Raw genomic sequence first — 23,261 nt, 5'->3', positions numbered from 1 at the left:
AGCTGAAGCCTGAGGGTCAAGTGAAATGTGATTGTTTCAGTTTGGCTCTTCCTGAAGGCTTACAGGATAAGAGAATTTTAGGGCTAACTTGAGATATTATTGGCATTTTCTTCATGGCATCCAGACACTGGTGTTTCATTAATCTTTCCAAATGATCATGTAGCTAGGTATCAGATGGTGGCATCCTTCATTTACTGAGGAATTGCTCAGAGAGGCTGTGACATAGCTCTTCTCAGACGCTTATTGCAAGGCCTTTAAGCTCCCAAGTCAGTTTATGAAAGCTTATAGGGTTTAGCTGACAAATTTGCTTGCAGAAAATCTTTTTCCTTTTCAGTAAGCATTTGGGTTAGAGATAAGGCTTCTTGAGATCTTTTTTTTTTTTTTAATTGGAAGATGGTTACTTTACAATGTTGTGTTGGTTTCTGCCCTACAACAACATGAATTAGCCACAAGTACACATATGTCCCCTCCTTCTGGAACCTCCCTCCCACCCCCGACCCTTGAGGTCTTTTTATCCATGAGCTTCTAGGGAACATGGTCTGGGGGCTCCTAATTTTGGCAAGTACGTCATGTGACCTGGACTTCACTTCTTCGGTGACTCAGAACTTCCAGTTGTTTGAACAGCTGCTTCTGTGCCAGCTTGCTTTTGTCCAGGATGACCGACTCAACACCAGCTGATGTGTTCATTTTCTTTTATGTTATTTGCAAATCAGGTGCAGGTACCTACTCTCTACGTTTCACGAACAGCCTTCTGCATTGTTTGAGACAGTTTGAAATCCATGGGGAGGGTGATCTTGAGCACATCCACCCCATCCCACCACTCGCATAGCCCTTGTGGCCATGTCTTCATTATTCTGCTTTGTCGTGGTCTAACTCTACACAGCGGTGAAGTTCCGCACCATCAGTGGTTCGTGGGGTGTTTATGCATCTTCAGGACGCCAAGCTCCTCTGCTCTTTGAGAGTCTGGGCCAGGTTGCAAGAAGAGCTTTCTTTCTTTGCCACCTTGGCTTCTCCCCGCTGTGTGTCTACAGTACCCCCACCTCCAGCCTCCTCCACCCTCTTGTCTTATCCTCCTTACCTGTCCTGTCTCTAGGCTTCTCCCATGTGACTTAGCATGTAGCCATGAAGAATACATGGGTTCACACAGAACTTGGCATGTGATAAACATTTTCCAAGTAGTGGAGTGATGGTTGTTGTTATTGAGTGTTTAAGCCTGGAAAGTCGTGTTATCAAATTTGCTCTCTTTTTAGGAGAAAGAACTTGTTTTGGTGTTGAGAGCTATCAATTGAGCTAGGCCTGTGATGGGCAAAGTAAGTATGGAGGACTTAGAGCTACTGCAAAGTACCCTGAATTTCCATAATGCACACCGCTGTTAGGAAGTGGACCCAGGGATTATATAGCAATCTCCATTTTAAAATATAAGCTAATGGTTATTATTTTGATTTTAATATATTTTTCATCCCCTTAAACTTATGGTAGTGATAAGTCCATTACCATCCAAGTGATTAATGAATACTTTTCTTGGTTATTTAAAATTATTAGGAACAAGTCTACATTTCAGTAAACTTCCTATTTCTCTCTAGTCTTCTTTTTTTTAAATAATATGGATTGGCACAAGTCCCCTCTCCTCCCTTTTAATAATCTACTTAGTATGTAATATACAAATACATGTATTTGGTTTTATGTATATATACACACCTTACATGGTGTAACTACTTAGTTATGAAACTTACTTTTTAATATTAGTCTTTCTCTAATTGCTCAAATATTTGAATGAATGACAGTTGATGGACATATTCTAAAGAAGTTACTTTATGAAGTTTGGGAACTTTTTGTGAAACTGTCTTCCAAGCTTGCACCCATACTTTCTAAGTGTCCTGCATGTTGGCATGGAAAAACCACAGGTTTTGTTCTTCAGGAGCAGAAATGGATCTCCCACGAAACTGGCGCTCAGTATGTTTTTATCGAATGGACTGATGAGTCTGTTGGCAGGAAGTCCGTTGATCAGGGTGAGTGATGGTGTTTCTTTAAGGGAGGAAGCTGGTCATCAAGGACTGTCACCTTTTCTTGGTGGCATCTCAGCCTGTTTCTACAGCCAGCACAGAAGGTGATGATGCAAGAAGGTCTCAACATTTGGTGTCAGGGTACCAACTCAGATACTGAAGTCCTGATGGGCTGGCTAAAGAAGCATGACTCAAAAGAAATACATTTACAGGAACTAAGAAAGTAAGAAAACAAAGATCATGGCATCCGGTCCCATCACTTCATGGGAAATAGATGTGTAAACAGTAGAAACAGTGTCAGACTTTATTTTGGGGGGGGGGGCTCCAAAATCACTGCAGATGGTGACTGCAGCCATGAAATTAAAAGACGCTTACTCCTTGGAAGAAAAGTTATGACCAACCTAGATAGCATATTCAAAAGCAGAGACATTACTTTGCCGACTAAGGTCCGTCTAGTCAAGGCTGTGGTTTTTCCTGTGGTTATGTATGGATGTGAGAGTTAGACTGTGAAGAAGGCTGAGCGCCGAAGAATTGATGCATTTGAACTGTGGCGTGGGAGAAGACTCTTGAGAGTCCCTTGGACTGCAAGGAGATCCAACCAGTCCATTCTGAAGGAGATCAGCCCTGGGATTTCTTTGGAAGGAATGATGCTAAAGCTGAAGCTCCAGTACTTTGGCCACCCCATGTGAAGAGTTGACTCATTGGAAAAGATTCTGATGCTGGGAGGGACTGGGGGCAGGAGGAGAAGGGGACGACCAAGGATGAGATGGCTGGATGGCATCACGGACTCGATGGACGTGAGTCTGAGTGGACTCCGGGAGATGGACAGGGAGGCCTGGTGTGCTGTGATTCATGGGGTCACAAAGAGTCGGACACGACTGAGCCACTGAACTGAACTGAAAAAAGTAAGTGGGTGTGGTTGAGGTCTGTTGCTGGAGGGTTGAGCCTCTGCACTCCCCTAGCTCAGGCGGCTGGGGTCTGTGCTGTGACAGCCCCTCATGGTCACAGTGATGACGGCCTTGCTCCATGAGAACCAAGAGGGAGCGTGCCCAGGGCCTCAAGGCGACAGCCTGCTTGGGTTTGTACTCCCCCTACCAGCCCTTGCTTCCGACAAGGGTGTGTGACAGGATGTGGTTTCTTTTCCCCGTGAGCAGTGCCCACAGGGACGGCTTTGATGGTTGCCCTTGACTTTGTCACCCTGGTGCTCCATGGCCTTACTTTCTGTTACCTGTGCGGTTCTGTCTGTGTGAAAGGCCTTTACGCTTCTGCCCCATCATTCCGTCTCTGGACCTTCCTCCCACTCATTATTTCAGGTTGCAGTTCTTTCTCTCTGTACTTCTATTGATGACAGTTAATTGTTTCACTCTTGCGCCTTAGAATAAACGAGAGATCTGTGTTGCTTTTTTTAGCCCCTCAGCTCATGATTGTGGCGGGGACAGAAAAGTGAAGGTTGATCCCCTTGGTGATTAATTTATCAGACAGAGACAAGAGGCAGGAGGGCTGCAGGGGACTTGGAACTTAGGGGCCAGAGCAGAAATGGCAAACCCAGGGGGGCCTGTGCCCAGGCACCCGTCTCGGGGACTTATGACTAACCAGAGCTGTCGGGTGGCAGCATTGACGAGCAAGCCTGCCTCTTGTATCTGAACAGCACGCCTTGCCAGCATGAGGTAATGTTGTTATTTATAGGATCAGGAAGAAGGCAATGCAGGAAGAGAAGTAATTCCCCAGGGTTCTATTAATTGTAGTCTTCTCTTCCGATCTCCGTGGTTCTTGTTATGACTTCAGGCACCAGGAGGTAGGGCAGCCATTTATTCTTAGGACACAGAGTGAGAGATGGGTTTAATCTGATGTAGGAGAGGTGGAGGATCAATTTGTCTTCACTTTCCAGTGCGATAAATCCAGTGTGTGGTTTAATGACTGTTCACTGAAATGAGATGATGATAACCCAAATTGCTAATAGGTTACATGCATTTGCTCTTCTTTTATCTCTACCCTTACAGGCCGTTGGGTTGAAAAGCCAGTAGAAGGTTAACACCAATTTATATCCCCAAGCTCATTAAATGTGCCTAAGAGGATGAGCTTTGCCTTGCTTACACGGGCCCTGGTCCTAAGGGCAGGGGTTAAAGGCAGGGTCTATTGTTAGGTGTCCTTGACAGCGATGCCGCTAAACCGATTCCACTGCTCAGCAGCAATAATGCTGAGTCACGTGCAAGTGGGTTGTCACATCATGTCCTAATGCTTGCTGCATGTGACAAGGGGGTGCCTCTCTTTAAAACACATACATAATAGTTTATTTTAAGATGGTAAGCAACCTCATAAAAATAGCCCAGCAATAATTAAGATGTTTTGCTTCAAGTTGGTTTGTGATGTGTAATGTATATATATGAAACTCCAGGCAGTTTTGCTTACAAATCTAGTGTTTACGTATTTGAAGATAGTTTTTATAGATAAGTGCTATGGAAACTATGTAGATTTCCATGGTTACTAATTTGGTTTTTCCGTTGTTGGGATATTTGACAGTTGTTATATACCTGGGATTTCCCAGCATTTCTCTGTGATAGAAAAGACCACGTATTATCTTAGCGTATTTTTACTTTTTATTTTCTTGAATTATTTCCTTTGGCTATAGCTTCAGTGGTGTCATTGTTTGAATCACAGTTCACACTTTGTAACTTTTACTGAATGATGAAAGATGATACTCAAGGAATAGTGAGTCAGTTTAATCATTCATTATTTTGTACATGGTATCAGCAGCAGTGTCTCAAATATTACTGATAAGACCTTCTGTTTATATATCAGAAGACTCTGTACTGCTAAGATGGCAATACTCCCTTGTTTTAGCTGTTTCAGGTTCCTTGAATTTAGTATCAGTTTGTACATTTCTGCGAAAAAGCACACTGTGATTTTGATAGGGATTGCACTAAATATGTAACACAGTCTTGGAAACAACAAAATTGGAAGATGTGTACTTCATAAGCTCAGCTGTATTGATAGTATTTACTATTAAAAATGTACATGAAAGAATATATGCAAATGACAAACAAGCACATGAAAAGATGCTCATCATCATTATTATGAAGAAATGTGAATCAAAGCCAAGTGAGATGCTGTCTCACATCCACCAGAGTAGATACAATAAAGACCACCCAGTAAGAAGACAGGCATGTGGAGAAATTGGAACCCTCATTCATTGCTGGTGGGAATGAAAAATAGGGTAGCCACTTTGGAAAGCAGTTTGGTGGTCAATCAATCAACATAGATTGATTATATGACCCAGAAGTTCCCCTCAAGAGAGATGAAAACATATATCCATATTATTCATAACTTAGCAAAAAAGTGCAAACAACTCAAATGTCTGTCAACTGATGAAGGATAAATAAATATGTATCCATACGGTGGAATAACTTTCAGCAATTGAAAAGAAGACCAAAGTACTGACACGTGCTACAGCATGGATAAACCTTGGAGACACCTTTAGTGAAAAAGCCAAGTCACGCAAGAACATCCATCGTGCAACGGTTTTATGTAGATGAAGTCCCCAGAGGATGCAGATAGCTTACTTGGGGATGGGTGGGGAGAATATAGAGCAACTGTTAGCAGGTACAGTATTTCTTTTGGGGTTGATGAAAGTATCCTAAACATATATTGTAGTAATGATTGTGCTCAGTTCAGTTCAGTCACTCAGTCCTGTCCAGCTCTTTTTGACCCCATGAATCGCAGCACGCCAGGCCTCCCTGTCCATCACCAACTCCCGGAGTTCACTCAGACTCATGTCCATCGAGTTGGTGATGCCATCCAGCCATCTCATCCTCTGTCATCCTCTTCTCCTCCTGCCCCCAATCCCTCCCAGCATCAGAGTCTTTTCCAATGAGTCAACTCTTCATGTGAGGTGGCCAAAGTATTGGAGTTTCAGCTTTAGTATCAGTCCCTCCAATAAACACCCAGGACTGATCTCCTTTAGAATGGACTGGTTGGATCTCCTTGCAGTCCAAGGGACTCTCAAGAGTCTTCCCCAACACCACAGTTCAAAAGCATCAATTCTTCGGTGCTCAGCTTTCTTCACATCCATACATGACCACAGGAAAAACCATAGCCTTGACTAGATGGACCTTAGTCGGCAAAGTAATGTCTCTGCTTTTGAATATGCTGTCTAGGTTGGTCATAACTTTCCTTCCAAGGAGTAGCGTCTTTTAATTTCATGGCTGCAGTCACCATCTGCAGTGATTTTGGAGCCCAGAAAAATAAAGTCAGACACTGTTTCCACTGTTTCCCCATCTATTTGCCAAGAAGTGATGGGACCAGATGCCATGATCTTAGTTTTCTGAATGTTGAGCTTTAGGCCAACTTTTTCACTCTCCTCTTTCACTTTCATCAAGAGGCTTTTTAGTTCCTCTTCACTTTCTGCCATAAGGGTGATGTCATCTGCATATCTGATGTCATCTGCATATTCTCCTGATAATCTTGATTCCAGCTTTTGCTTCTTCCAGCCCAGCGTTTCTCATGATGTACTCTGCATCTAAGCAGAGTAACAATATACAGCCATGACGTACTCCTTTTCCTATTTGGAACCAGTCTGTTGTTCCATGTCCTCTTCTAACTGTTGCTTCCTGACCTGCATATAGGTTTCTCAAGAGGCAGGTCAGGTGGTCTGGTATTCCTATCCCTTTCAGAATTTTCTGCAGTTTATTGTGATATACAGTCAAAGGCTTTGGCATAGTCAATAAAGCAAAAATAGATGTTTTTCTGGAACTCTGTTCCTTTTTCCATGATCCAAAGGTTGTTGGCAATTTGATCTCTGGTACCTCTGCCTTTTCTGAAACCAGCTTGAACATCTGGAAGTTCATGGTTTACGTATTGCTGAAGCCTGGCTTGGAGAATTTTGAGCATTACTTTACTAGCGTGTGAGATGAGTGCAATTGTGTGGTAGTTTGAACATTCTTTGGCATTGCCTGTCTTTGGGATTGGAATGAAAACTGCCCTTTTCCAGTCCTGTGGCCACTGCTGAGTTTTCCAAATTTGCTGGCATATTGAGGGCAGCACTTTCACAGCATCATCTTTCAGGATTTGAAGTAGCTCAATTGGAATTCCATCACCTCCACTAGCTTTGTTTGTAGTGATGCTTTCTAAGGCCCACTTGACTTCACATTCCAGGATGTCTGGCTCTAGGTGAGTGATCACACCATCGTGATTATCTGGGTCATGAAGATCTTTTTTGTATAGTTCTTCTGTGTATTCTTGCCACCTCTTCTTAATATCTTCTGCTTCTGTTAGGTCCATACCATTTCTGTCCTTTATCAAGCCCATCTTTGCGTGAAATATTCCCTTGGTATGTCTAATTTTCTTGAAGAGATCTCTAGTCTTTCCCATTCTGTTCTTTCCCTCTATTTCTTTGCATTATCTCTTCTTGCTATTCTTTGGAACTCTGCATTCAGATGTGTATATCTTTCCTTTTCTCCTTTGTTTTTCACTTCTCTTCTTTTCATGGCTATTTGTAAGGCCTCCTCAGACAGCCATTTTGCTTTTTTGCATTTCTTTTCCATGGGGATGGTCTTCATCGCTGTCTCCTGTACAGTGTCACGAATCTCATTCCATAGTTCATCAGGCACTCTATCAGATATAGTCCCTTAAATCTATTTCTCACTTCCACTGTATAATCATAAGGGATTTGATTTAGGTCATACCTGAATGGTCTAGTGGTTTTCCCTACTTTCTTCAATTTATTCTAAATTTGGCAATAAGGAGTTCATGATCTGAGCCACAGTCAGCTCCTGGTCTTGTTTTTGCTGACTGTATAGAGCCTATCCATCTTTGGCTGCAAAGAATATAATCAGTCTGATTTCATTGTTGACCATCTGGTGACGTCCATGTGTAGAGTCTTCTCTTGTGTTGTTGGACTCTATGAATATGCTAAAAACCACTGAATTGTATACTTTGTGAATTTTGTAATACTTGAATTATATCTCAATAAAAATGCTTCCAAAACATGTTACTGAGGGTATTTTCAGTAGGAGTATATATTCTTTTTTCCTTTGGGTATAATCTGTTGATCTAGTCAAGTTTGACTTTCGAGTAAGAAATGTTTTTATTTAATCAAATTCTCCTGTCTAATATAATCATAAGTTATGTTTGGCATATATTTCCCCTTTTCTATTACTGTCATTTTGAGAACAGTCTTTACATTTTATTGTGAAAATTTGAACATTGAAACATACATGCTTTTGTTACAACTGATTTCATTTCTTCGGAAATAATGTTTGTCTTCTCAAACTGGGACACGTAGACTGTTTTTTCTTCATACTGTAAAATGATATTTTAAAAACTCATATTCCCATACCCCTTTGCATGTGCAGATGGCTATTAATTCTGATGCCTACTAGATTCAGGAATATTAACATTTAAAAAATTATTATTAAAGTGTAGTTGATTTACAGTGTTGTGTTAGCTTCAGGTGTACAGCAAAGTGGATTAGTTATACAGATGCCTTCTTTTTTTAGATTCTTTTCCCATATAGGCTTTTACAGAGTACTGAGTAGAGTTCCCTGTGCTGCATAGTAGACTCCTACTAGTTACCTGTCTTATATATAGCAGTGTGACTATGTCAGTCCCAGTGTATACATCCCTGCCCCCTACCCCCTGGAAACTATAAGCTTGTTTTCAATGTCTGTGACTCTACTTTTGCTTTGTAAATAAGTTCTTTTGTACCCTTTTTAGGTTCCATGTATAAACAATATCATGCATTTATCTTTTTGTGTCTGTCTTGCTTCACTCAGCTGGATAATCTCGAGGTCCATCCAAACATTGTTCTATTTAAGGTTGTTTATCTTCTTGTTATTGAACTAAATCCTTAAGATAGGTGGAATCTATTTTTGATTTATCTTTATTTTCTACCTATTATAGATGTTTTAAAATGAAAATTAAGTGGCTTTGACAGTTGTGGTTCTGTGTCTTAGTTATAACAAATACATGACCATTGCCTTTGAAAATATATATTAGTATTTTTATACTTCTGTTTCTGTATAGTTATCAGTTTGTCAGGTTCTGTGTATTATAAGGAAATTTTAATACTTGTATTTCTTCCTCATTTCTGATGGTATCTCTTCATTTACTCGTCACCCTTTACGTCTCGTTACTCTATATTTTTTACATACATCTGTACATACTAAACAGAGGTTCAAGTGAAGTAAGTATGTGTACATGTACATACTTATTTTGGATTAAGGAGGAACTCGAATTCAGGCCTTCTGTCTCAATCCAATTCCCTTTTTACCTTTTATTTGCAAATAAGTTATATATATGTGTTATATATTTTACATATATTCTAAATGTAATGTTATGTATATGTAATAATAGTATATGTAGCTTACTAGCAAATAACATATATTTAAATATTTTTATGGACTACAAGGAGATCCAACCAGTCCATTCTAAGGGAGATCAGTCCTGGGTGTTCATTGGAGGGAATGATGCTAAAGCTGAAACTCCAGTACTTTGGCCACCTCATGAGAAGAGTTGACTCATTGGAAAAGACTCTGGTGCTGGGAGGGATTGGGGGCAGGAGAAGGGGACGACAGAGGATGAGATGGCTGGATGGCATCACTGACTCGATGGACATGAGTTTTAGTAGACTCTGGGAGTTGGTGATGTACAGGGAGGCCTGGTGTGCTGCGATTCATGGGATCGCAAATAGTCGGACACGATTGAGTGACTGAACTGAACTGAAATATTATTATAAATATCCAAGAAGGCTTATTCTTATTGGGCTTTAGAAATAAACTATTTTAAAAAAATGAGTTGCTTAATAGAATATTTTTTTCTACATTTTGGAGAAGCAAGTCAATTAAAGTAATTAAACCATCATTAAACATTTGAAAGTTGTTTAATTGAAAGTTGAAACATTAAGCATTTTTCAGTTGTTGTTACGTACTGTTTTGAAATTAATTCTTTTATAACTTTTATTTCTTCAGTAATCTGAAGATGTCCACTTACTGTTATACTCATCTTAGTTTTATATTTTACTTTTTCTTATTTCCACATATTTTTAAGACATATGACTATATCCAGGCATGTAAACGTGATATTACTTTTTATTATTAGTGGTGTTTTTATAAATTTATGTTCTCCTAATTTATGATTGGACTTAAGAGTTTCATATTGGTTTTTATAGAGAGAGATTTGATTTTTTAATCAATTCATATTTTACTTTCACTTTATTTGTGGTTTTCCTTACTTTAGCTTGTTTTATAGTTCATTTTCTTAATATTTATCATAACATATTTGTCTTATAAAAATTTTGAAATGTTAGTGTTCTTGTTTAGGGATTTGATTGTATCCCTTGAAATTCAGCCTGCATTTCGCTGGCCAACTGAGTGTTTGGGAAGCTGTGATCCTATGATGTAATAAGATACACACTGTAGCTGAGGGCTCAGATCTGGAGGCTGACTGCCCGTGCTGAGTCCTGGCTCCTCCACTCTGGCCCAGCAGTCTAGATTTGTTGGTGGTGTTCAGTCGCTCGGTCGGTTATAACTCTTTGCAACCCCATGAACTGCAGAACGCCAGGCCTCCCTGTCCTTCACTATCTCCAGGAGTTTGCTGAGATTCATGTCCATTGAGGCAGTGATGCTGTCTAACCATCTCATTCTCTGTTGCCCCCTTCTCCTCCTGCCTTCAGTCTTTCCCAGCATCAGGGTCTTTTCCAGTGAGTCAGTTCTTTACATCAGGTGACCAAAGTATTAGAGTTTCAGCTTCAGCATCAGTCCTTCCAATGAATATTCAGGGCTGATTTCCTTTAGGATGGACTAGTTGGATCTCCTTGCAGTCCAAGGGACTCTCAAGAGTCTTCTCCAACACCACAGTTCAAAAGCATCAATTCTTTGGCTCTCAGCTTTTCTTTATCGTCCAGCTCTCACATCCATACATGACCACTGGAAAAACCATAGCTTTGACTAGATGGACCTTTGTCAGCAACATAATGTCTCTGCTTTTAATATGCTGTCTAGGTTGGTCATAGCTTTTCTTCCAGAGAGCAAGCGTCTTTTAATTTCATGGCTGCAGTCACCATCTGCAGTAATTTTGGAGCACGCCCCCCAAATAAAGTCTCTCACTATTTCCTTTGTTTCCCCATCTGTTTGCCATGAAGTGATGGGACCAGATGCCATGATCTTCAGTTTTTGAATGTTGGGTTTTAGGCCAACTTTTTCACTCTCCTCTTTAACTTTCATCAGGAGGCTCTTCACTTTCTGCCATAAGGATGGTGCCATCTGCATTTCTAAGGTTATTGATACTTCTCCAGCAATCTTGCTTCCAGCTTGTGCTTCTTCGAGCCCAGCATTTCTCATGATGTACTCTGCATATAAGTTAAGTAAGCAGGGTAACAATATACAGCCTTGACGTACTCCTTTCCCAATTTGGAACCAGTCTGTCATTCCATGTCTGGTCCTAACTGTTGCTTCTTGACCTGAATACAGAGGTCAAGGTCTCAGGAGGCAGGTCAAGTGATCTGGTGTTCCTATCTCTTTAAGAATTTTCCAGTTTGTTGTGATCCACACAGTCAAAGGCTTTGGCATAGTTAAGAAAGCAGAAATAGATGTTTTTCTGGAACTCTCTTGCTTTTTTGATGATACAACGGATGTTGGCAATTTGATCTCTGCTTCCTCTGCCGTTTCTAAATCCAGCTTGAACGTCTGGAAGTTCATGGTTCACATACTGTTGAAGCCTGGCTTGGAGAATTTTGAGCATTATTTTGCTAGCATGTGAGATGAGTGCAATCGTGCAGTAGTTTGAACATTCTTTGGCATTGCCTTTCTTTGGGATTAGAATGAAAATGGACCTTTTCCAGTCCTGTGGCCACTGCTGAGTTTTCCAAATGTGCTGGCATATTGAGTGTAGCGCTTTCACAGCATCATCTTTTAGAATTTAAAATAGCTCAACTGGAATTCCATCACTTCCACTAGCTTTGTTTGCAGTGATGTTTCCTAAGGCCCACTTGACTTTGCATTCCAGGATGTCTGGCTCTAGGTGAGTGATCACACCATCATGGTTATCTGAGTCATGAAGATCTTTTTTTGTATAATTGTTCTGTGTATTCTTGCCATCTCTTCTTGATATCTTCTGCTTCTGTTAGGTCCCTACCATTTCTGTCCTTTATTGTGCCCATCTTTGCATGAAGTGTTCTGTTGGTATCTCTAATTTTCCTGAGATCTCTAGTCTTTCCCATTCTGTGGTTTTCCTCTATTTCTTTGCATTGATCACTGAAGAAGGCCAAGCTTTGAGAAATACAGAAACAGGCATGTAGGAAGGGCAAACAGGGTGTGGGTCACCCATGGTGCAACCATCATCTTCTGGGGAAGATGACCCAGGAGAGGGAATATTTGGATTGGCTCTTGAAGAGTCAGTAGGAGTTTCCAGATAGATATGAGAGCATGGTGCATGATCCTACATTCAAGCCTAGACCCAAGAAGAGGCCCCATGATGGGGACATCCAGGCTCAAGGGGGCTGGAGCATTTGGTGGAGAGAGGCTGGTGGAGTTGGAGTGACCCTAGAAGCAACAGATGATCTGAATTCTTTCTCAATCCCACTCTCTGCTCTTATAGAGGAGTTTCTTATACATGTTATGTATATGAAGCATGTATTTTCCTTTGCTCTCAGAGTTGCATTTATGATTATGTTTGTTTTCATTTCTGCTTACTATGGGGTTGATTTTTCCTTCAATTTGGATTGAAAAGATGATAACTGTATTTTAATTGTTTTTCTGCCATTCTAAAGCAGGTTTGCATATCCACACAGGTGGCGTTCTGCGTCTTTGTTCTCCCTTTCCTTAGGCCAGTGTCTGGCAAACTCCTATTGCTGGATTGCACAGAGCTAGTTTTAGGAAATAGTGTTCCCCACTTTACCTACCCCTGTCCAGAGCTCTTCTTTGAAATTCTGTGTTTTCTCGTAGTATTGCATTGAACCCTTCCATTTTTCTTTATGCTTCTGGACTCTCAGCGTGTGGGCACACTGCTTTCCTCAATCTGTGCATTTCTTTTTTTCTTGTGCTAGTCCTCATTTTTCTGTGGCTCTGAGAGTTTGTTGTCATTGTTTCAGAGCTTCAGGTTTTGACCTGTAGCATTGCAAAAAGATCTTCCCTGGTGGCTCAGATGGTAAAGAGTCTGCCTGCCATGTGGAAGATCCCCTGGAGAAGGACTTGGCAACCCACTCCAGTATTCTTGCCTGGAGAATTCTGTGGACAGAGGAGCCAGGAGGGCTGCAGTCCATGGGGTCGCAAAGAGTTGGACACGACTGAGCGACTGACACACACACACACAAACATACACACAAACATACACACACTCTCTCTCTCTCTCTCTCTCACTCAAGAGCCCTGGACTCAAAGTCTGAAGGTCTGGTTTTGGCTCTTTCATGAAGAATGAAAACCCTCTCTACTCCCACATGGTTGCTTACATGTCAATCAGTCTTGAAGAACAGTGAGACCTTGGTGAAGCCAGTCTTCTGGGGCTCTAGTCCTGTACCTGGAAAATCAAGAGGGTTGAAGTAAATCAGTGTTTTCCTGAAGCATCTTCCTTGGAGCACTGATTTGATGGACTAGTTAATAACATATTCCATGAAAAGAGGTTTCATATCATTTAAATTAGGATATCCTGGGGCTTCTTGGAGAGTTTAGTGTTGCATCATGAGGGAGGTAGTCTGCATATCTGCTGTGTTCACCCAAGTTGCTTGACCAGGAGGATTCTTTTTCATATTGTAGCCTGTGAGACATAGAAACATTCAGTATAACACACTTGAGAAACACTGCTACGGTGCCCTGCTCAGTCATGTCTGACTCTGCAATTCCATGGACTGTAGCCCACCAGGCTCCTCTGTCCATGAGATTTCCAGGCAAGAATACTGGAGTGGGTTGCCATTTTCTCCTCCAGGGGATCTTCCCGACCCAGGGATTGAATTTGTGTCTCCTGCGTTGCAGCAGAATTTTTTTACCACTGAGCCACTAGGAAGTCCTTGAGAAACACTAGGCTACATCATTTTTAACATTTCTTTCGGCTTACGAGTTGCATGCTTCTGTGAATATACTAAAAGCCACTGAATTGTACACTGAATTTCCTTTAAAAGGAAAGAATTTTCTCAAAGCTGTTACATAAAACTTTTTTTCATGGTTCTTGAATTTTCAGAACTGTGACTACCTGGCATTTCTGCCTTTTACAATGTATTTTTTAATTCCTCTTTGGAAAAACCCATATACCAGCTTGTCCATTTGACATCCTTTACAGAGAAGGTCATTCAGTTCTAGGAAAAGTTTTCAAAGTCACTTTCCTAATTATGGCTTCTATTTGTTCCTCTCACTTAAGTCTCTGTGGATATTAATCCCCTCCATCAGTTTCCCAGGTTTTCCTGTTTATCTTGAATTTCCTGTTTTATTTTGTGTAGGGTGTGACTCTTTGTAGACTTTTTTTTTTAACTTTATTTTACTTTACAATACTGTATTGGTTTTGCCATACATTGACATGAATCCGCCATGGGTGTACATGAGTTCCCAATCCTGAACCCCCCTCCCACCCTGTATCATCTCTCTGGATCATCCCCCTGCACCAACCCCAAGCATCCTGTATCCTGTATCGAACATAGACTGGTGATTCGTTTCTTACATGATAGTATACATTTCAAAAATATGGAACGCTTCACGAATTTGCATGTCATCCTTGTGCAGTGGCCATGCTAATCTTTTCTGTATCATTCCAGTTTTAGTATATGTGCTGCCGAAGCGAGCGCTGTAGACTTGTTTTTATGTATTTCTATGGTCTTTGTTTTTCTGGGTTAATTCTTTGCATCATCATCTCCTTCACTTGTGTTGAAAATTCTTTGATAGCACCTTTAAAATAAATACATTTCTTTTAAATTTACTGTCATCTTTCATATAGGTTCCTCTTCTGCAATTTTCAAAGGCAGCACAGGGTAGCGGAGCTCAGAACAGACTCTTCCACTTCCTGGCTGGCTGAGCTTTCTGAGCCTGTGTCCTTGTCTGTAAAGAGAGGACAGTGCCTCCCCTGTCAGCCTTAAATAATGTAGCATGGATTCTGCAAAGGGCTAAGCACACAATGCTTGGTCAGGACTTTGCCTGTTTAGATAGAACTGTGTCTTGGTTGTAAATCCAGTATGAAGCATTTCCCCTCACCAATTTTGTCAAAGTCATGGTCCTTACTGTTGAGGGACCAAGGACATCCTGCAAGTGGTGCATTATTCAGCTCCTCTACCCTTAATGGTGGATTTGGTTCCATAACTCACTTAGCAAGGAAGGTGCTGTCCATTTACATGGAGGTGCTGAAAACGCTACTGCTGTATTCCATTTGTGTGTAATCAGAGATTTGTAGCCTGTAATGGAAAAGGCCTTCTGGAGGGGATGCCAAGAGAACTAGAAAAAGCCTGTGTCCCAAAATAAACTTAGAATTTGATTATGAAGACTGGAATGTGAATGCATGAGAAGGGGATTGTATAAGACAGTAACAAGGGCTCGATGAATGGGTGGTGGTTGTGGGTGGTGATGACTGAAGAGGGGGTGGGGGTGACTGGGAGGGGAGCTGGTCTGTGGAATGAGAGGCACGGAGGTGAGGACTGTTGGCTTTGGAGTCTTGCTTCCCATTTCAACAGCTCTCCCTCTAACAGGCGCAAGATAAAGGGTGCCACGTATGTTAGCTTTAATGTTGGTGATGATTAGACCAGAATAAGCTTGTTTCAGCAATGATCTTTAAAGACAGGGAGGGGACTTCCCTTGTGGTCCAGTGATTATGATTTCACCTTCCAGTGCAGGGGGTGTGGATTTGATCCCTGGTCTGGGAGCTAAGATCCCACATGCCTGATGGCTAAAAAAACAAAACATAGAACAGAAACAGTATTTGTGTTTCAATTCAATAAAGACTTTAAAATGGTCCACTTAAAAAGATACTTAAAAAAATTTTTTTAATGTAGCATAAGGATGTATATTTTCAACTACCTTGTTAGATCCCTTGGGAAAGGAAATAGCTACCCACTCTAGCATTCTTGCCTGGGAAATCCCATGGACAGAGGAGCCTGGGGGACTGCAGTCCATGGGGTCTCAAAGAGTCAGACATGACTGAGCAACGAATACACTTTGTTATGTCTAAAAAATGCATACTCGTTTGGAAACATGGTAAAATACAAAAGTGCTTCAAAGAACAGATACAAATCTTGTATTCCAGAAATAGCTGCCGTTTACCTTTTTCTAGGTTCCACAGTATTGACTGAATTATCAGTTGTAGATGTGTGTCTTCTAAGTACTCAATGACAGTAGGCTCTGGGGGAGTTCTCATGTCAGAAATGTGCACAGGCCATGAAAGAGGAAGTGGGGATTCAGCGAGCATCCCTGTGGTGTAGAAGTCTGGGCATTATCCACTAATCTGTAATCTGTGTAGTTGGCAGGAACACATGGCATTCGTCCAGAGCTTAGGGACTCACTGCATTTGCTAAGAAATGTGCTACAACGTCACCATCTTTTCTTGCTGACTCTCTTTCATTTCTCATGTTGTTCACATCAGACAGTCCCTCCCTTATATATGGGATTTTATTAGGAATTTCGGAGGACTCTTCTTATAGCCTTTGCACTTGCTCAACATTCTTACTTTAAACACAGTCCCCATCATCATTTCGGAGGAGGTTGATTTGTGTGAACACATCTCAGGAATTCCACCTGTGTCTAACAAACTCTGCTGACCGATTACTTAAAACGTCTTGAGAGAACGTGCCTGTTTCAGACTCTTACTTGTTTAACAGAACTGAGGATTCCCAAAGCAGATGCAGCGCCATCCGCTGGCGCAGTAGCCGAGTCCACGGGAGAGGCTGTATCCTTCAGTCTGCCACCATCCGTGTGCTCTCCTCCCTGGGGTCTCACTCACAGAGGTAGGTGACACCAGCATCATTTGAAGGCCAGCGGACTGGCTCTGAGCTGAGACCGCTCTGTCTGTGAGTTGGTGCTGTCATTTAATGTTAAACACACCTTTGAGGTGGCACAGGAGAAAACTGCTCATTTGGGAAGCAGAGTCTTGGCGCTTCAGCCTCAGGGTTGTCTGGAACTTGCTTTCCCTCCGGCACTAGAGTTTGGGCCAGACCCCTGAAACAACTTGGCCTTGTTTCCATTTTTGCTTTTTTTTTTTTTTTTTTGCAACTCTAGAAATGGGACTGTTTGCTCAGTCGCTGGATTGAGAGAATCCTGTCAGCTTGCTATTGCTAGTGAAAATCTGAGTAAACAGGATATGACACTAAGCTTATAGTGCTGACTCTGATGATTATTCATACTTACTGTGTCTTCACAGTGTGCTCTGAGAGCTAGGCATTCATTCTTTCGTTCATTTCTTTGGCTTCACTGGATCTTAGTGGCAGCCCACGGGGTCTTTGATCTTCGTTGTGGCATGGGGATCTTTTTCAGTTGCTACCACAAATAGGTCACCTCTAGGTGACCACAAGCAGAGTTGTAAAAACAGTTTACACCATCTAAAGGAATGTAGAGGATGAAGCAAGTAAAATAGTTTGTATAATAAGAAAAAAGTAACTGTCAGGAACAAAATCAGAAATTAATACAAAAATATTAGTTGTCTAAATCCATTTATGTTTACCATATCTCTATACAAAAGATTATAACTAAGATTAGGATAAAAAAGAAATTAACAAACTAGATACATAGCAAACTAAAAATATTTAAATGGTGATACAAAAGTAAAAGCTAAAGTGTAGACAAAATAAATCAGGTGTATGTGAATGGAAACAAAAGACAGTAATGATAATGTCAGAATTGAAGGCAAAATGTATTAAAGGGAACAAAGCTGGTTTCAAATGTTATGGTGCTTGACAACTAAACTGTAACAATCTTAAAGTTATTTCTTCCTAAGAAACAGCATTTTTTCTTAAACATAATAAGAATCTGGCAGAAATACAATTATGAGAAACTAACAACTCTGTCATTCTTTGGTATAGTTTATAGTAAAATACTGACTTCTCTGCTCAGTTTTGCTATAATCCTAACACTGCTCTAAATGCAGGAGACCCAGTTTGATTTCTGGGTCAGGAAGATCCGCTGGAGAAGGGATAGGCTACCCACTCTAGTATTCTTGGGCTTCCGTTGTGACTCAGCTGGTAAAGAATCCGTCTGCAATTCAAGAGACTTGGATTCAGTCCCTGGATTGGGAAGATCCCCTGGTGAAGGGAGTGGCTACCCACTCTAATATTCTGGCCTGGAGAATTCCATGGACTGTATAATCCATGGGGTCGCAAAGAGTCAGACACGACTGAGCAACTTTCACACTCTAATACTGCTCTTAAAAAGTTAACTTTACTAATTAAAAACAAACCTGGAATGTTTTCGAGTGTTCTGAAATAATTTGTGAGAAGCTGAATTACTAATTACTGCATTGTTGTTTTTCAGTCACTAAGTCGTGTCCAACTATTTTTGACCACATGGACTGCAGCACACCAGACTTCCCTGTCCTTCACTTACCTCCTGGAGTTTGCTCAGACTCATGTCCATTGAGTCAGTTATGCCATCCAACCATCTCATCCTCTTTTGTCCCCTTCTCCTCCTGCCTCAATCTTTCCCAGCATCAGGGTCTTTTTCAATGAGTTGACTCTTCGCATCAGGTGGCCAAAATATTGGAGCTTCAGCTTCAGCACCAGTCCTTCCAATGAATATTCAGGGTTGATTTCCTGTAGGATTGACTAGTTTGATCTCCTTGCAGTCCAAGGGACTCTCAAGAGTCTTCTCCAACACCACAGTTCGAAAGCATTTTTTCAGCGCTCAGCCTTCTTTATAGTCCAGCTCTCACATCCATGTGTGACTACTAGGAAAATGACTACATGGACCTTTGTCAGCAGTGTGATATCTCTGCTTTTTGATATGCTGTCTAGATTTGTCATAGCTTTTCTTCCAGGGAGTAAGTGTCTTTTAATTTTGTGGCTGCAGTCAATCTGCAGTGATTTTGTAGCCCAAGAAAATGAAATCTAACACTGTTTCCACTTTTTCCCTATCTATTTACCATGAAGTGATGGGACCGGATGCCATGATCTTCAATTTTTGAATGTTGAGTTTTAAGCCAACTTTTTCCACTCTCCTGTTTCACTTTCATCAAGAGGCTCTTTAGTTCTTTGATTTCTGCCATAATGGTGGTACCATCTGCATATCTGAGGTTATTGATATTTCTCCCGACAATCTTGATTCCAGCTTGTGCTTCCTCCAGCCCAGCATTTTGCATGATGTACCTTGCATATAAAGTTAAATAAGCAGAGTGACAATACAGCCTTGACATACTCCTTTTCCCTATTTGGAACCAGTCTGTTGTTCCATGTCCAGTTCTAACTGTTGCTTCTTGACCTGCATACAGATTTCTCAGAAAGGCAGGTAACATGGTCTGGTATTCGCTTCTCTTGAAAAACTTTCCATAGTTTGTTGTGATTCACACAGTCAAAGGCTTTAGCATAGTCAATGAAGCAGAAGTAGATATTTTTCTGAAATTCCTTTGCTTTTTCTATGATCCGACGGATGTTGCCAGTTTGATCTCTGGTTCCTCTTTTCTTAATCCAACTTGAATATCTGGAATTTCTCAGTACATGTACTATTGTAGCCTAGTTTGAAGGATTTTGAGCTTTACCTTGCTAGCATGTGAAATGAGTGCAATTGTGAGTTTGAACATTCTTTGGTATTTTCCTTCTTTGGAACTGGAATGAAAACCAATGTTTTCCTTTATATTAGAATAAAGCAAATACGTGTTTGGTGCTTGCTAATATTCAGTGTTTTAACTGGTGTGTGTGTGTGTGCACGCGTGGATGCGTGTGCACACTCGCTCAGTTCCTCAGTCATGTCTGACTCTTTTGGACCCCCTGGACTGTAGCCCACCAGGCTTCTCTGTCCATGGGATTTTCCAGGCAAGGATGCTGGAGTGTGTTGCCATTTTCTCCCCCAAGGGGTCTTCCAACCCAGGGGTTGAACCCCTGTCTCTGTGTCTCCTGCACTGCAGGTGTATCCTTTACCAGTGAGCCTCTGGGAAAGCCCTTGTTAACCAGTGTCCTACCCAATTACAGTTGTCTATTGCAAATGAAGAGACAGCATGGTCACTATGTGCAAATGGTTTGAATGTTTCCGTGGAAAATCCAAAAGAAAAAAATATAAGAATGTTAAGAATTCCTGAGTGTAACAGACATTATACTTGAAAAAAAAAAAAATCCAAAGATTTCCACATACCAGCAATATTCACTTGGAGAATAAAATGGAACAACAGATCCCTTTTTCAGTTCCAACAAAAGATAGAAAATGCCTAAGAAGACAGCTCAGGAAGTCCCGAGTAACTGGAAAAACACTTGGGATCTCTGTAATCACAGTGCAGTAGCTGTCAGTCCTGCTGCTTTTAATTTGGCAATAAATATGCTCCATTTAATCTGGCAGAGATTCCTGCTTTTATTCTTCATGGCTTCCTCTGGAGGCAGATTAAAGCTTGCCAATGGTTTTTCCTTCCTTTTTGCCAGTAAGGAAACTGAGGCTTTTTTTTTGTCGTTTTTGTGACACAGTGTATCAGGGCACAATTCATGAGACAAAAGCCGATGTGATACTAACTCTTGATGTCCTAGCCTTTTCATACTAATCTATTTTCTGTATTTTCTTCAGGGTACATGTATTTCTTTAAAAATTAAGCTGGGAATTGAGTGTCAAATTGAGAATAATTCTCCTTTCTCTGCTGAGCTGTGGCTATTTTAATTTGTAACTGTAAGGACTCCCGCGGATCACTTTTGTTTTGAATTGTTTTGGTGAAAAGAGGGAAACATATTTCTACAATTTTAATGGCTGTTCATCGTAATTCCTTAATGAGTGATCAGACTAGAAGTGGAATTAATTTTGTAGCTATGCTTGCTCCTGGGATAATGCCGTCAAGCTCCATAAATGGCCTCGGTACTTTCCATTTCTATTTGGGTGCTTATAACACAAAGAGCCTGGGACTTTCTTCAGAGGTTAATTTTTATTTTATTGATTTACTTCTTTAGCTAGCTAGCCATGTAGGGTCTTAGTTGCCGCCCGTGGCATCTGACTAGGGATTGAACCTGGGCCCCCTGCATTGGGAGCTCGGAGTCTTAGCCACTGGACCACTGGGGAAATCCCCACAGTTTAATCTTTAAAGAGGTATGCTGCTCTGGTTTCCCAAGACGTTTCTAACAAATTACCATACTCTCTCACAATTCTGGAGGCTCGAAGTTCAAAGTCTCTGGGTGCAAATCAAGGCGGTGGGCAGTGCAGCCTTTGGAGGCTGTAGGGAAGCTCCATTCCTTGCCTTTTGCCTCTGGGGATCACGTAGATTCCTGGACTGAGGCCATATCACTCCGACCTCTGCCCCTGTGGTCCCAGTGCCACCACCTCTGCTTCCATCAGGCTTCCCTGGTGGCTCAGATGGTAAAGAATCTGCCTGCAATGCAAGAGACCCAGGTTCAATCCCTGGGTCAGGAAGATCCCATGGAGAAGGAACCAGCAACCCACTCCAGTATTCTTGCCTGGGGAATCCCAAGGACAGAGGAGGGTGGTGGTTTCCAGTCCGTGGGGCTGTAGGAGTTGGACACAGCTTAGTGACTAAACTACCATCTACTTGCGTCTGCTCTGTTTCCCTCTTGTAGGGATTGTTGATTGTATTTAGTGCCCTCTGGATAATCCAGGAACTGGCCCTCTTCTCCAGATCTTTCATTTAATCACGCCTGCATCTCTCTCCCTGAAGAATGCATGCTCTGGAGGCAGTTGGAGCAGAACTTACATACTAGTCAATTGCTAGCCCCCGACCTTGGCCAAGCTACCTAACCTCTTTGCACTTCAGTTCCTTCATCTGAAAATGGAACTAATACACACCTATCTCGGACTCTTCAAAAGGGTTAAGAGAAATAATGTTGATTCAGCTATTACTTGGTTTCTTATTTTCTTGAGTTGACAGCTTAGTTTGGACTCGTGTGTGTATCTCCAGAGCCCATTCCATCCCGGGCACAGTAGTTGTCTGATAAATGTTGACTGAGTAGTTTTCTGCCCTCTGAAGGGGAGTGTGGCATTGCACTGCCATCTGCTGGACCTCGGCTGGGGTCAGCTTGGTAGTGATGGGCCATGCCTGTGTGAGAGTTGAGAGCCATTAACTTGGGAAACTGGGGAGATCCATGCAAAGCAGAAACCCTAACACTGTGGTTTCTGTGTAAATGGGCTAAGTTGAGTGCATGTGTGATGCAGGGGAAGAACTTTTTTTATTAATTTATTTTTGGCTGTGCTGGGTCTTCATTGCTGGGTGGGCTTTCTCTATTGTGGCACGTGGGGGGCTACTCTCTAATTGCACCGGCTTCTCACTGCTGTGACTTCTCTTGTTGCAGAGTACAGGCTCAGTAGTTGTGGTGCATAGGTTGAGTTGCTCTGTTAGTTGATCTGTGGGATCTTCCCAGACCAGGAATCAAACCTGTGTCTCCTGCATTGGCAGATGGGTTCTTTACCGCTAGACCACCAGGAAGGTCCAGGAAGGAACAATTGATCCAGAAAGTTATAAATGGGCATAATGAGTGTCCAGATCTTCCCACACACACGCGCTTTTCTTAAGAGATTGATTTTTTACCTTTGGTATCTTGGCTTTGTGGGCTTCCCCAGTGGCTCAGCAGTAAAGAATCTGCCTGCAATGCAGGAGATGCACGTTCCATCCCTGGGTTGGGAAGATCCCCTGGAGGAGGAAATGGCAACCCGCTCCAGGATTCTTGCCTGGAGAATCCTGTGGACAGAGGACCATGGCTGGCTACGGTCCTTTGGGTCTCAAAAGAGTCAGATACCACAGAGCAACTAAACACACGCATACGTAGACACACACACATCTTGGCCTTGTGCTCACAAATCGGTGTAAACGTCTCGCGGTTAGGGAAGGGAGCTCGATTCATTCCTGCGAGGGTCCCCTCGGCTCAGTGTTGCGCTCCTTGAGAACACAGGTTAGCGAGGCAGCGATGCGTGTGTTCTCTGCCTGCCTGCCGAGCACTTGCGGGGTGACACGGGATTGAGCGCTCAGCCTGAAGCCTGCTGCCAGCAGAGTGAAGGGTTACGGGGCATGAGCAGTTACTGGCCCAGCCGTGGCCTTGGTTCATGAGTCATTCGGCTCCTAGTGCTCCTGAGTCACAGCCTGTCCTGCACATCTCCTTGCTGACTCATCTGTGCCCTGTGTAGGGTCCGGGGGCCTCCTGCAGTGATCAGGCATCACATCACTGAGGAATGTGGT

General features: G+C 42.0%; 1 protein-coding gene and 1 non-coding gene across 4 annotated transcripts in view; one reads left to right on the top strand and one right to left on the bottom strand.

Moving 5' to 3' along the window:
• TTC39C (tetratricopeptide repeat domain 39C) overlaps positions 1 to 23,261 on the top strand; it is a 103,169-nt gene that overhangs the window by 58,527 nt on the left and 21,381 nt on the right. Inside the window, exon 1 of one of the 3 annotated variants that reach the window (XM_060405217.1) lies at positions 1,925 to 2,009. The exons of the other annotated variants lie outside the window; for them this stretch is intronic. Within the exon in view, the coding sequence (XP_060261200.1) occupies positions 1,956 to 2,009 (54 nt within the window). The 5' untranslated portion in view covers positions 1,925 to 1,955. Of the gene's footprint in view, positions 1 to 1,924; positions 2,010 to 23,261 lie in introns of those variants that run through there. 3 annotated transcript variants of the gene reach the window in all.
• On the bottom strand, positions 14,660 to 14,766 carry LOC114110499 (U6 spliceosomal RNA). Its single transcript, XR_003586751.2, has one exon. It is a non-coding gene; the product is annotated as a U6 spliceosomal RNA (small nuclear RNA).

This window comes from Ovis aries, chromosome 23 (assembly GCF_016772045.2).
Source record: "Ovis aries strain OAR_USU_Benz2616 breed Rambouillet chromosome 23, ARS-UI_Ramb_v3.0, whole genome shotgun sequence".
NCBI lineage: Eukaryota > Metazoa > Chordata > Mammalia > Artiodactyla > Bovidae > Ovis > Ovis aries.
The sequence above is the reverse complement of the archived record's forward strand: the minus strand, read 5'-3'. Positions and strand labels throughout refer to the sequence as shown.